The 13,596-nt window shown below is 49.9% G+C and overlaps 4 protein-coding genes across 4 annotated transcripts; 2 read left to right on the top strand and 2 right to left on the bottom strand.

The window, feature by feature from the left end:
* Positions 1-24: 24 nt before the first annotated feature.
* On the bottom strand, positions 25-1,959 carry BDV14DRAFT_207218 (amidase; the record flags this gene model as incomplete). The annotated part of the gene is made up of 5 exons (XM_073775095.1): positions 1,673-1,959; positions 1,468-1,608; positions 982-1,408; positions 755-912; positions 25-693 (listed from the first exon to the last, which is right to left on the bottom strand). The coding sequence occupies exons 1-5, from the start codon at positions 1,934-1,936 to the stop codon at positions 25-27; spliced, it is 1,659 nt and encodes a 552-aa protein (XP_073630667.1). The 5' UTR covers positions 1,937-1,959.
* Positions 1,960-2,277: 318 nt separating this feature from the next.
* On the bottom strand, positions 2,278-3,938 carry BDV14DRAFT_169029 (uncharacterized protein). The gene is made up of 4 exons (XM_073767971.1): positions 3,591-3,938; positions 3,122-3,526; positions 2,546-3,034; positions 2,278-2,488 (listed from the first exon to the last, which is right to left on the bottom strand). The coding sequence occupies exons 1-4, from the start codon at positions 3,795-3,797 to the stop codon at positions 2,324-2,326; spliced, it is 1,266 nt and encodes a 421-aa protein (XP_073630666.1). The 5' UTR covers positions 3,798-3,938; the 3' UTR covers positions 2,278-2,323.
* A 1,158-nt stretch (positions 3,939-5,096) lies between these two features.
* Positions 5,097-6,510, top strand: BDV14DRAFT_188171 (major facilitator superfamily domain-containing protein; the record flags this gene model as incomplete). Its single annotated transcript, XM_073771030.1, has 3 exons — positions 5,097-5,328; positions 5,414-5,506; positions 5,585-6,510. 3 exons carry the CDS (start codon positions 5,097-5,099, stop codon positions 6,508-6,510), a joined length of 1,251 nt encoding a protein of 416 aa, XP_073630665.1.
* A 1,577-nt stretch (positions 6,511-8,087) lies between these two features.
* On the top strand, positions 8,088-9,817 carry BDV14DRAFT_207213 (cytochrome P450; the record flags this gene model as incomplete). The annotated part of the gene is made up of 2 exons (XM_073775094.1): positions 8,088-8,657; positions 8,725-9,817. The coding sequence occupies exons 1-2, from the start codon at positions 8,131-8,133 to the stop codon at positions 9,815-9,817; spliced, it is 1,620 nt and encodes a 539-aa protein (XP_073630664.1). The 5' UTR covers positions 8,088-8,130.
* Between the last annotated feature and the right edge of the window lie 3,779 nt (positions 9,818-13,596).

Raw genomic sequence — 13,596 nt, 5'->3', positions numbered from 1 at the left:
TCTCAACCTAACCTAACGCACATCTTACGCCGTACCTCCACCCCCCAAAACCCTCCCCACCTCCTCCGCAACAGCCAAAGTCCTCTCTTCCGTCAATCTTCTGCCAATAACCTGCACAGCAGCCGGCGCCCCATGATACGCCTCAGGGTCATACCCGCTCTGAACCAAGTCATCAAGCCCCGAAACACCCTTAAAGCCATCAACCTTCCTATCCAGATCCCTATCCGCAAACCCAACAGGAACAACCACACTCGTGAAATCCAGGAGATTGATCACACTCGCATACCCATAATATTTAAACTGATCATGCAACACCGCAGCTGTAGGCGTGATAGGCGCGATGATAGCGTCTAGTTCCTCCCCGCCAAGAACATCTGCTTCGAAGTCCCGGATTTTGGACAGGTACTCGTTTTGAAATCCCCACCTTTCAAGCTGTGTAGCCCATAACTCGGTCATTGTGACAGGTGTTGTTGTTGAACCGAGTAGGTCTTTTATATTGGGGATGACGGGTTCGCCTGAGGCGTTTATGTCCCGACTTACATCTGCGCTGGCATCGGCGGCGTAAATCTTGTTGATTAGGTCGTGCCCGTAGGTGTGGTTGTGTGGTGTCCAGGGGTGGATTTTGTGACCTGCTTTCTTGAGGGCTGTGATTGTTTCGGATATGCCGCGGAGGATTGGGGGGTGTGGGTGGACCTGTTCCCATTAGCATTGTATTAACATTGGGCTAGGGAGATGGAGGGGATTGGTAGCGTACATTTCCGTCGAAATCGTAATACGCGATGTTCAACCCGCCATTTCGGATTTTGGATTTGATGGCGTCTGTTTCGGTTTCTCGCCACGGCATCGGGATGACTTTTGAGTCGTGCTTCCAGGGATCCTGCGCCAGGACGGATTTTGTAAAGAGGCGGAGATCTAGATAACGTGTCAGCATGTTACATCGACTAAAGATAACAGAATGTATGGGAGAGAGCAGCAGCATACCATCAATTGAATGCCCCATCGGCCCAACAACACTATGCACAGTCTCCTGCCCCTCCATACTATTCCTCATCCCTCCATAAGGCAATCTTCCATGACTAGGCCTCAACCCGTAAAGCGCATTAAAAGCAGCAGGAACCCTAATCGATCCGCCAATATCAGTTCCCACGCCCAAAACGCCGCCGCGGAACCCAACCATTGCGCCTTCCCCGCCTGAACTGCCCCCGCAACTCCAGTTTTTGTTTCGTGGGTTCACGGTACGGCCAATTATGTTGTTTATTGTTTCGCAGACCATGAGGGTTTGTGGGACGGAGGTTTTGGTGTAGAAGATTGCGCCGGCGCGCCGGAGCAGGGTTGTTAGGGTGCTTTCTGTGGAAGAGGTGTCGAGTGCTCCGAGCCAGGAGATGTAGCCCATTGAGGTTTCGACGCCCTGGATACGTTCAAAATTCAGTTTATGTGAGGTATTTGAAAAGGTGAAGAGCTTTGTACCTTGACGCGAAGTTGATCTTTCAACGAGATTGGTAATCCGTGGAGTGGACCAATGGGTTTGCCGTTCTTCGCATAGTACTCGTCTAGCTCCGTTGCTTGGGCGAGGGCGAGCTCGGGGAAGAATTCGAGGGTGCAGTTTGTCTTTGAGGAAATTAAAGTCAGTCATTTATTCACCATTCTATCTTGACTCGAGAAAGGGACGTACCAATTGCGTCGCCAGCGCGGCCCGCTTACAGAATGCGGTCGTAACCTCGACGGCAGTGAGTTTGCCACTCGCAAGCTTCTCAATCAAACCAGTCGCATTAGACTCCGTGATCTCGAGTTCCTTGTCAGAGAGAATCCCAGATGTCTTGGGGACATCCATAACATTGTCGGTGGTAGGTAGAGTCTTAAGCTTCCATTCTTCAGGGATGGTCTTTGCAAGCCGAGCTCGCTTGTCGGCGGCTTTTTCTTCCCAGGATGCAGTCATGGTGAGAGTTTGTTTGAGATTAGGCTTTGTAGATTGTAGAGATCCTATACCGTGGACTGAGGGGTCTTGCAGGCTTAAATACCCTCGAGACGAAAGACCCCTCGGACTACCCCTCACATCCCCTCATCTTATCTACGTATCTACCCACCAAAGCTTGAGCTCAGGCTCCACCACCTGGCTTGTATAAAGCTGATAGGTTCCAATTTACTGTCAGTTCCGAGGAAATGAGCGTTTCCATGGAGCGGATCCGTACGCCCGGGTCGTTCCTCTTATCGGCAGTTGGCTGATAAGATTGATGCCGATGATAAGATGCAATTACACCACGGAAAAGAGTAGCTTGTGCATCATGCACGACATTTATGTATATTCGTGAGATGTCTTCTACGGCTAAAGGCCAGATGTCCTTTTGACATCATCCGCCCACCGACCAAGTTTCTCGCAGAACGCCTCTATATCGTCGCCATCCCAATTACTCAGCATGTTCCACAGTGCCCTTGCGTGTTTCCCAGCTTGTATAGCCCGCTTATATGCGGGCGCTTGAGCGAATAAAGTCTGCTGCAATGTCAAATTGAAATTTCAATCAGGACATTAGAATCAAGGTTAACTTACTTCTACATAAACCCCCGCCCAGCCCAGACACTCCGTGCCAAGTGATGGGTCTGAGAGGATCGCTGGTAGAATATGGCCTAGATCCCAATCATGCAGCGACGTCACAGAAACAGACTGTTTTTCTTGCTTAATGGCCATATTATGGATCCCGAAGTTGCCGTGCTCAAGGATAAGGCGGTAGTATGTCGGTTCCCCACTTCCACTCTCTTCTTCCTCAGGGAGAATAGTTGGGATGAGATTGAGGAGGGCGTCTTTCGTCGCCGTGATGGTGCGGTTACCGCTGTACTGTTCTTGCCCTAATAATGAATTGACCCTTGCTTCGAAAAGCGCAATGCAGAATTCCCGCGTTGGTGATACTGGTACGGTCAGCTTCAGATCTGGTGTTTGGGAGCAGAGTCGCTCGCGCAGCCAGAATGTGCTGAATCCTTTCGGCGGCGTGAGATTGAACAGTGATGCACGGATCGAGGCGCATTGTGTAAGCAGAGTATCCTTGACAATCCTGTCAGCGTCCGATGTGATGTTCCCCAATGCACCTCGCAAGCGGCGTTTGAAGGACACATAGGCAAGTGTACGTACCCTTTGTTCCGAGTTTAATTCATCCCAAACAAATCCGCTAAATCCACCACTTGATTCTGTCTCATTGACGCCCGAGCTGGAGGGTGTCCGTGTCCTCCCCTCCGGTAAACTGAAAACAAACAACGACCGCCCACTGAGATCTTTCGAACCCTTCCTTGTTGTCTCTTTTCCTTCCCCTTTATCCCCGCCTTTCGGAGCGGTTTTGGACATTGGCGGGCGATAATAAAGTAACTGCGACACCGGAATCCCCTCTTCCGCACGAAGAAGCTTATAAAGCCCTGACTCGAACCTTGCTGCACTAACCTGGCTTTCTGCGGGCGGTCCACTATATTTCGGATGATTGATATCCGTGCGACTTAGTCGCACCAGAATCGGTGGTTGATTATGCAGTGTTATATGGATGCCCTTATTCCTTTAGTGTCCTGCCCCCATACCATACTATTGGATGCAATAGGAGTGAAAGACTAACGTAACATACGGCATGACACGACCCCCTCACAACAATCGGGATATCGACTATTCTCGCGCGCAAATTCCGCTCAATCTCAGCAAGTAACTGTCGCACGTCCCAGAGCTCGTCAAACGGGGATTTCTTGTCGATGACGAGTTTCAGGAGGTTTTTCCCGTTGTAGGGGGTTCCATCCGGGGTGTTTGGCCAGTTGTCGCGGAGATACATTTTGTCTCGCTCTTTTTAGCGCTGACGGGTTATTCGTTTGTTGTCGGGTCTTTGTTTGTAGATTGTTATCTTCGTTAGTTGCGGGAGGCGTGACGGCAGCGGCAAACGGAAGCGGGAGTGGAAGTGAAGTGGGGGACGGACCGACCCAGAGCAATGGAACCTGGAACAGACCCAGAAATCTGGGAGGGAGAGAATAAATAAATAGCCCCTGAAACCAACACACTAATTTAGTGGAACAGAGATTTGGGCCCGGAGATTCTGTTGGGCCGGTGTGCAGGGGTGTAGAACCTAAGGACTTTATTAATTCGCGGTTTGAAACATCAAGCGATGTGATGGGTTTGTTGATATTAAGTTAATGACTCGGACCCGGGGATTCGGGTACGAACGTCTGTGCGCCGTATGGTACCTTTGTTCTCTTGCTTTTCTGGCTGGATGGTGAGAAAGCCCTATGGGAGACGGGACTCGGGAGGGCTTGGGGGGAATCCTTCGCCAAGGTATTAGGTATTGTTGAGTGTGATCTGGCTGTTCATGAAACACTGGTTTAGATGGTGGTGTGATCATGGAAGATTGTCTAGATGTTGAAAGTGACAGGTCTTTTTCCTTGGGTTATAGTTGCTGCAATACATATAACGAGATCGACACTGTAGGCAGGGCGTTTCTCAACGTACTGCAGTGTGCATGACTGCGAACTCAAGATCTGCATGAAATTGCAGATTACACCTACTCAGGATTCGGAATATTCTAGGTCCAGAGCACAATCTATGAAGTATCCCGTAATCAATCTCTCTCCAGCTGACTCACGAATGATACATCACCAAATACCCCCGGCCCACACCACCACCACGGAGCAGTCCAGATCCGATCCGATCTACCCCCGATCTCGCTCTGCATTTCCATCGCGGCGTCGATCCACCCCACACATTCCACGAACCGGTTTCGACAACAGCGGAGCCCTAACATGGCAGCCTTTAACTGGAATGGAAAGACCCACGATCTTCACACTCTATCAAAACGACGTCATCGCAGAATAATGGTTGCGAATCTGTCGATCTGGTTCCGCAGGGACGGGAAGGGATGAGTTGCAGGGGCGTTAAGAGGGAAAGATTTCCCTGCAGAGACCTGGGCTCTCGATCTTGTTCTTGGTTTTTGCTTTTGGATCTTGGATTGGTTCAAGGGGCAAAAATGAGCACTTCATCCGAAACATCGGCTTCCTACACCGAAAAGGGATCCCAATCCCAATCGCAATCGCAATCGCAATCACCATCACCACAAAATGCCACTCCCACCAACACCGAAACCATGCCAAGCATGGACGACGCCCCCGAAACATTCCCAGACGGCGGGTTGAGCGCGTGGTCCGTCGTCCTAGGATCCTGGTGCGCATTCCTCCCGACATTCGGATTAATGAATACAACGGGTGTATTCACGGACTGGCTTGCGACGAATCAATTATCGGGCTTTACGCGGTCGGACGTGAGTTGGATATTCAGTCTATATATGTTCTTTTTGTGGTTTGGGGGTGTTCAGGTTGGTATGTTCATTCTTAACGGGTCTATATGTGCGATTGGTGCCAATAGGGAGAAGCGAGGCTAATGAGTGTTCTTTGTATATTGTAGGACCCATCTTCGATCGATATGGGCCCAGACATCTTGTTGGCGCTGGGAGTATCGGGTTGACTGTTGCTGTTATGACGTTTAGTGTTTCGACCGGTACGCATGCACCCTCGCCTCACCCTCACATCCTCCCTCCCTCCCATTTCATCGTCCGCTAATAATAGTGTTGTCTAGAATTCTACCAATTCATTCTCTCCTTCGGCGTCCTTGGCGGCCTCTCCGCATCCTGCCTCGCATCCCCCTCCATCAGCATAATAAACCACTGGTTCTTTCGGCGTCGCGCACTAGCAACAGGGTTGGCAGTAACATCAGGCGGAATAGGCGGGATAATCTTCCCACAGATATTCAACGCGCTCGCACCCAAAGCTGGATTCGGGTGGGCGGTTCGTACACTCGGTTTTATCGTGCTATTCTTTACTCTCCTTGCGGTTGTACTTCAGAGAAGTCGATTAGGGCCAAATTACTCGAGTCGCAAAACGGTTGATTTACGCGTTTTGGGTGAAAGGGGGTTCGGTATCACTGCTGCAGCGATAATATTCGCTGATATAGCCGCTACAATCCCACTAACATATCTAACCTCCTACGCGCGCGCAAACGGAATGAGTGTGGAGCGGAGTTACACGCTCATGTCCATCCTAAACGCAACAAGTATAGTCGGCCGCCTAATGCCCGGATACACAGGCGACCGCTGGGGCCGCTTCAACACAATGATTATCACAACCACAGTCTCAACAATCCTAACACTCACGCTCTGGATGTGCGCTGGTTCGAACGAAAGTGCCATAATAGCGTACGCGGCGCTCTTTGGATTCTGGAGTGGGAGCGCCATTAGTCTTTCTCCTGTTTGTGTCGCGCAGATTTCAAGGACGGAGGACTTTGGGAAGAGATATGGGACGGCTTATACGCTTGTTGCGTTGGGGGTTTTGGTTGCTTTGCCAGTTGCGGGGCAGATTCTTGAGGGGCAGAGTGGTGGTGATAGTGGTGAACAGGTTTACTGGGGGTTGATTGTGTTTACGGGGGTTGCGTATGCACTTTCGGCGGGGCTTTTTGTGGTGGCTAGGGGCGTTGCGGGGGGGTGGAGGGCTGCGAGGAAGTTTTGATTTGACGATATACCCGTGGTACACAGGGGGATCTTGTATCATGGTCCACTACTCGATTTTTAGATCTCTCGATGCAATGGAGAATAATGGATGTTGCCGATTGAGGAGGTATTAATCCATTCACAAGACCCCGCCGTCCAACAGAACGAGCCTCTCAACCACAGAGGAGGTTATGAATTCTATTGAGTCAGAATCAGGGGTAGGAATATTGTGTAGGATACCAACAACAGCTAGGTAGCTCATATGCTCGTTATATGTTATACGACATCCGAGATGCCACCCGAATTCTCAAATACCTCCTACAAACTTATATGTCCGAAGAATCTGTCTTCATACAAGGGCCTGCGGATTCGTCACATAAGGAAAACCGACCGGGCACCCAAAAATTCTTGTTTCTGTTTGTGCAGCGAGGTTGCTTGTTTCGCTCTCGTCAGGTCCAGCATTCCCGGCTGCACGAACACAGGGTTAGTGATGTCAATAAATAGATTCCCGGAGCTTACCTTTCTGTAAGAAAGGAGTATAGAGAAAACGGACCCAGCAGGCAGAAGGTCCCTGCCCATGTGCTCTTCCAGCTTGTCGCCGAGGGGTTTGTGACCAGTATAGGTAGGACATGACTCCCAACCTGAACTTTTCCTTGAGACTATGATTTGTCTGGTCTTTCCAGGTACTGTCCCCGTTAAGAAAGTGTGGCGTAATGCCTCTATTCCATGACAGTCCTTGGAATGCCAGCCCTGCGACAAAAGCACGCTATACTTATTTTACAAGTCTGCTGATGAGCCCTACTACATCCGGCCCTTCATCACGACTCGCTTCGGACAGGGCAATATGCCAGTGGGAGAGCCTGGCTCTATTGTTTTGCACCGGAATTACAAGATCATGATGCTGGGATACTGCTGACTGAGATATTTATGCAAGCGAAGATAAAGAGATTTCGCAGGAAGAAGGGGTCCGAAGGAGTTACTCACAAGACAGAAGCAGACGTCAACCTAAAGGTGGCCTATCGCGTTGCAGCAAAGATGGACGATGCACCGCACCGAGCTGCTATCAAAGCTTGCTTGGAAATGGGCTGGTTTCCAGAGGGTTAGCAAATTTTCCCGGAGGATTTTAATGGTAGAAAGGGGGCTTCTATGAATGTTATTGAGGCGTTGAGAAGAGAGCAAGGCTTCACATACTGATTTATATAACAGACTTTGGCACAATCGATAGTCGTTGAGACGTAGATCACGTTCATTCTATCATGTCTGGCAATCTAAAATCCACCGCGAATGTCACTCTTATGTCTAGACTGCGTACAACGATTTCCATAGCTATCTTCCCCCGCGCTTTACAGCTCCCATCCCAAACAGGAACTATGTAGCGCCCCAATCACAATCCCACCCAACCTCCCCTGTCGCACATGTCAACAAATCAGAACGATTGGATGGTAGCTCACGCTAAGCTTATTTCTGTGCAGATAGCTCAATGTGTAATCAAAAAATGCTTGGAACCTGCTGCGGGGCCTGGTCTGCTTAACCTAGTAGGTACCCCAATCCTCCAGTCCACCTTCATCTTCCTCTGCATCTCTGCCGCTCTCCAGGCATCAACGACAATATCCCCGACAAGTCCACCCAAATTACCACAATGGCCTCCACCATTTGGGCAGCCATCGGTCTCGCAGCGTTAATCGCCTACCTCATATACAAATCCACCACCACCACCACCACCCCTCGCCTCCCCCTCCCCCCAGGCCCCAAACCCCTCCCATTCCTAGGAAACATCCGTGACCTCCCACCCCCCGGAACAGTCGAATGGTCCCACTGGGCCTCCCACAAATCCAAATATGGCGGCATATCCTCTATCACTGTACTAGGAACAACAATGATCCTAATCCACGACAAGACTATCGCGCATGATCTACTCGATACACAATCACTCAAGACGTCTGGCAGGCCAAGCATGGTCATGCTGAGTAAACTGTGCGGGTACGAGAATCTCGTTTTGTGCCAGGGGTATAATAGTTCCTTGCGACGGTGCCGGAAGTTTCTGTATAAGGAGTTGGGGACGAAAGGTGCTGTGAAGAATTTCAGGGGGGTTATGGAGGTTGAAGTTGGACGGCAGCTTGTTCGGACACTCAAGGAGCCGGACGGGTGGTTAAGGCATGTTCATACGTGAGTGGCCACCAGAACTCCATACCTACCTAGCAGGGCCATAAACCTAGACACTGATGTGCCCAAGAACCGGCGGCGCAATCGTAATGAAATCCACATACGGGTACACCATCTCCCCACACACCCCAGACAGAATGGTAAAAGCGAACAACCAAATGATGAGTGAATTCTCGCTTGCGTCTACGCCCGGTACATGGGCGCCTGATATTATTCCCGCGCTACAGTATCTACCTACCTGGACCCCGGGATTCGCCTTCCACAAGATGGCGCGGAAGTGGCGCAAGACGGTGCAGTCTGTTGCTGTTATACCGTACCGCTTTGTGCAGAGGCAGATGGCCGAGGGGGTTTATAGGGAGTCGTATGTGTCCAGGCTAATTACGCAATTGCAAGATGAGTCGAAATCAAAAGGTGGGATCTTAAACGAAGAGGATGAAAAAGCAATTATCTGGACGGGCGTAACGCTTTACGGTGCAGCGGCTGATACAACAGCGTTGACATTAACTGCCTTTACAGCAGCAATGATATTCTTCCCCTCTGTACAGAGAAAAGCACAAGACGAAATCAATCGGGTCGTTGGGAATTGTCGACTCCCCAACTTCGACGACAGAGATAATCTCCCCTACATCAACGCCATGGTGAAAGAGGCGCTGAGATGGTGGCCCGTTGCACCAATGGGGTTCCCGCATACTGCAACCGACGACATAGAGTATAACGGGATGCTGATACCCAAGGACTCTCTTCTCGTTCCTGCAGTGTGGCACTTTACGCACGATCCTAAAATTTACGTTGACCCGGAAGTATTCGATCCAGAGCGGTTCTTTTCGCCGCGGAATGAACCAGATCCTGAGACGGAGGTATGGGGGTATGGACGACGCGCCTGTGCAGGACGGGTCTTTGCGGATGCGAATTTGTATTTGAATATCGTGCAGACGTTGGCTGTGTTTAGCTTTAAGAAGGCGTTTGATGAGGATGGAGGGGAGGTTGATGTGGATATTAAGCTGAAGCCTGGTGTCTTGGGGTACCCTACCGAGTTTGCGTATCGGGTTGAGCCGAGGAGTCAGAGGCATGTTGAGCTTGTCAGGGAGTTTGAAGCGAAGATCCCATGGGAGGAAGGCGATGAGGGATTGTTGGAGAGTATGGATGATTTTGAACCCTTTTAAGCAGCGTCTTGTGAGTATGTAAGTATTTGTCTTGGCAGAGTAAAATGTCTGACAAATGAGATGTTCCTTTATCAGTTCCATGTTCGGTCTGCCATGATGGCTGCGAACAATAGTTTGGTTCAACGTACAGAGAATGACTCGTATGTCTACTGTGTGATTTGATCTATTTATTATCAGCAAATTGCATAGTTGCCTCGGTAAGTCTCCAAAACACCAAGTTGTAGCCCATGGCTATGGACTTTGGAATGACCCTGAGTGGTTTGTGATTTTGTAGCCATGCCCTAAATCTAGAACAGACGAACGATTGGAGCTTCATAAGCAACTCGGGCCGCGAAGTCTAGGCCTCGTCTTCTAATAGTCTATATTGCTCCAGGCGTATTTGCGTGTCTAGTAGGATTAGTTTCTTGCCTTGAATAGCGGAGTATACTTCCTGAGGAAAGTCTTGGCCCACGGCTGCCTAGACGGAGGGACGAGCTACGAGAAAATAATTCTTGGCTCGGGCTCGGCATCAGGGAAGAACTTTGGGGCCCTGAAGGACCGAGAGGTCTCTAACTGAGTTTACCGAAGACTGAGAAACGTTAATTGGAGACAAACACAGATTTGTTAGTGACGAATAAGCAAGGATCGACTTACATCTTTGCCTAGTAGAATTGGTAAAGATATATTGCAATGGTCTATCTTTTAGACGTGAAATCTCGCCGAACCGTGGAAGGTACACAAACCTGCAGAGTAAGTAAATCCAGTCGTGGGTACCCGCATGAATGGGTCCGGAGAGTGTATAACATAATCGGAGTTGTTGATTATTCTTTTACATAGAGACTCGAGGTCGGGTGAATTTGCGAGTCAGGGCGGTTCACTACTGTAGAGCGCTATTGGAGCTTCATCGAGCAGCCCAGCCACATCCACTCCACCAGGCACAACCCAGGCAAGCCCTGCACTATCCAGCGGGGGTTTTCCGCCCCCATTGGATGATGATTCGCGCTTCAACTAGTTATGGGGCACGTCCTTTAGTCGCCAAGTTTGGTCAAGGCAACCCGAATACGGGGATGCCGTTGCACAATGCGCCATACGATTGTGGACAGAGATTAGATCTGGACCCGCTCAGGACGCTGCACTAAGGATCATGTTTCCTTATTGTCAAGTACACGGTGCTGAAGCCAGGATACTTGCACGTGCGTGCAGACGGTCATGCATCGAGTCTGGACCGGTGGTCTTACCAAGCGTTAGAAGCACAAAGAACCCGAGTGGCTGTTGTCAGGCCAGACGAGCATGGCCATGACGGGCTTACCTTCTGCCTGCCGAGCCACGATGGGATCCAGATCCTTGGTTCGCTTGGCGTTTGATCTACGACTGGAAATGTGGATCAGGGTCATGCTCTTGGCTAAATGGTCAAATGCTTTACTAGTGGCAAGAAATGACTAACAGCACGAAAAGAAGGCTTGAAATACAAGAGGAGTAAATTGACTTTATGATATAGAAGATACATTCAAGCTACATTCATTGTTTGATGTTAGAAGGAAATGTGCCTCATACAAGACATGCTCGGACCTGCGGCCCTCATCAAAAGTGATAGGCAGACCAAGAGCTAAGCTAGATTGGGGACGGACTTACCCCTAGCCCTTGGCAGTCACCCCGTGGGCGAGCCCGAAGCAGGATATGGAGGAAGCAGGTACGGCACTAGCTAAGACAGACGAACTGTACACGAATTTACAAGGAATGTTGTTGTGCTTCCATGGGTTGGATAGAGCTTACTGCCCCAGGCCTTTACGATAACGAGTATGTCCGCTCTGCGCGGAATATCCGAAGGGACCATATGTTGAACGCTATACCGAGAGGAATGTACGTGGTAGGGTGAACTATGCAAGTTGAGCCTTACGTCCCATATGATTATCACAAAGCCCAGAACAATAGTCCCCAGGGACGAACTAACTATCAGAATCGTCGAGATGTTGCGCTCAAAGGCGGAGAGTCAATACAAATCCATTGTTCAGCTGAAGATATGTGGGTCGCTTTTAGCTCCTTTGTAGAATCAGTACAGCTAGACGAGACTGCAGCTGGCGTCTTGTAAAGAGCAAAAGGCGTGCTAGGTGCCAAGCTCCATTTTTCCATAGCTTTCGAGGCGAGTCGGCTTCTGGACGTTTCGGCAGCCTTGTACTCTGACTGGCGTAGAGCGAAGCACAGCTGCATTAGTCTAAAGGTAACTATGAGTGAGGGATGATTTTCGAGTCTCCTACCGCATGAAGTCAACGCAGATGAGACTACGCTGTTACGAGCTTAGAGTTCAATAACTAACAACTGTACCTCATCATTGATATCAGATAAGATTGACTTTTCCTCAACCGCCGATATTACCGCCCCCACGGGCCATTGCCAACCTTGAATAACTTCTTACACCTCGGCGGATTTCCTATAGGCACCATCACCATCATCATCGAAATATCTCTTCGGGGAACTATTATGTTTGCAGAAAAATTCCAGCCAAGAAGAAAACCCGGATACCGATAAACAAGACTTCATCCCACCGCTTAAACGCAACAAGGCATTTAACCCCAAACACCCAGTCGCTTGGCGCGGGTCTTTCGCTCTCGGCGGGATTGTGCCCGTGGGTAGCCGGGAAACTGCTGGACAAGGCGCAGTAGGCGTAAACAGAGGGTATTCCGTTCCGAGTTCGGCAAGGCTGAAGAACAAGAAATTGAACATCGGACACCGACCGAGTCTTGTAGCGTCTTGGGACGCGGACTCGGCTTCTCCTTTTGTCGCTGTGAGATTTTGGATCGCTGCGATCTGCGGCCCTAGTTTGGGATCCACTTGATTTTGGACCCAAGATGCGAAATCGAATAACATGGGACTGGGTGATTAGGCGACTTAGCGGGACATGCGAGCGAGGATTGTTCTATCGTTTTTTGAATTGTAGATCAGGGGTGTCATATGCGTGTTGTTATATCTGAACGTTTGAAATGCATGAGAATGATAACTTTGTAGGAAACCATGGTGAGAATCAGTCGATCTTTCCCTACATGAATGTTCACATGGAATCATAGCGGTTCCTATGGAGTATAGGTCACCCAGAAGCCTGACTGGCCTGCGTATCCCACGGTGAGTTAAGTCCTAGTCCACATTTCTACGTACTTCATAGATTAATCAATGCCAAGCACCTTTATGCCCTCAGGTGTACCCATGAGAAACCCCTGATCCTCCAATCCACAGTATCGGTATGGGGCACGCGGGACACAGACAACCCCACGACAATGCTATTGTTGAGCACTAGATGGTCAAGTCTGCCCCCAGGTCCTCGTCCCGACGTAATGTTCTAGGCTGCAGACTCGCTATCGGCAAGAGAGACGAATGCTGGTCGACTCCATGAGGATTTGCCAAGGTATGTCGACCATGCTGATTACGGAGCAGTCAGCAGGATTCTATAAAGGCATGGGCTAGAGCTTCAGAGATGACCAAGCTGGTCTGCAGGCCGTGACTAGAGAACAGAGGAATCCACATCAAAGTGCCATGGCTGGACTCTGGAATACTACGGGCATCGGGCCCCATCCCACAAGACGCTGATCAGTCATGGCGTTTGCTCGTCAAAGGGCCGATTTTTTGATTAACTAGATAGTCTGTGCCTTGGGGTCCAGATATAAAAGCATCAACTTACCCCAGCAAAAAAGAACCCAGACAACTCAACCTTCCTCAGCTCCCGTCTACCAGAGCTTCGAGAGCCACTAGTAATACCCTCAACAAACGGTACAACTTCCATCGCTAACATACCACAGGACCAGTCATTG

This window comes from Aspergillus stella-maris (assembly GCF_047715825.1).
Source record: "Aspergillus stella-maris strain CBS 113639 unplaced genomic scaffold BDV14scaffold_12, whole genome shotgun sequence".
NCBI classification, from domain to species: Eukaryota; Fungi; Ascomycota; class Eurotiomycetes; order Eurotiales; family Aspergillaceae; genus Aspergillus; species Aspergillus stella-maris.
Note: the sequence above shows the minus strand (reverse complement) of the source record. Positions and strands in the feature narration are given on the sequence as shown.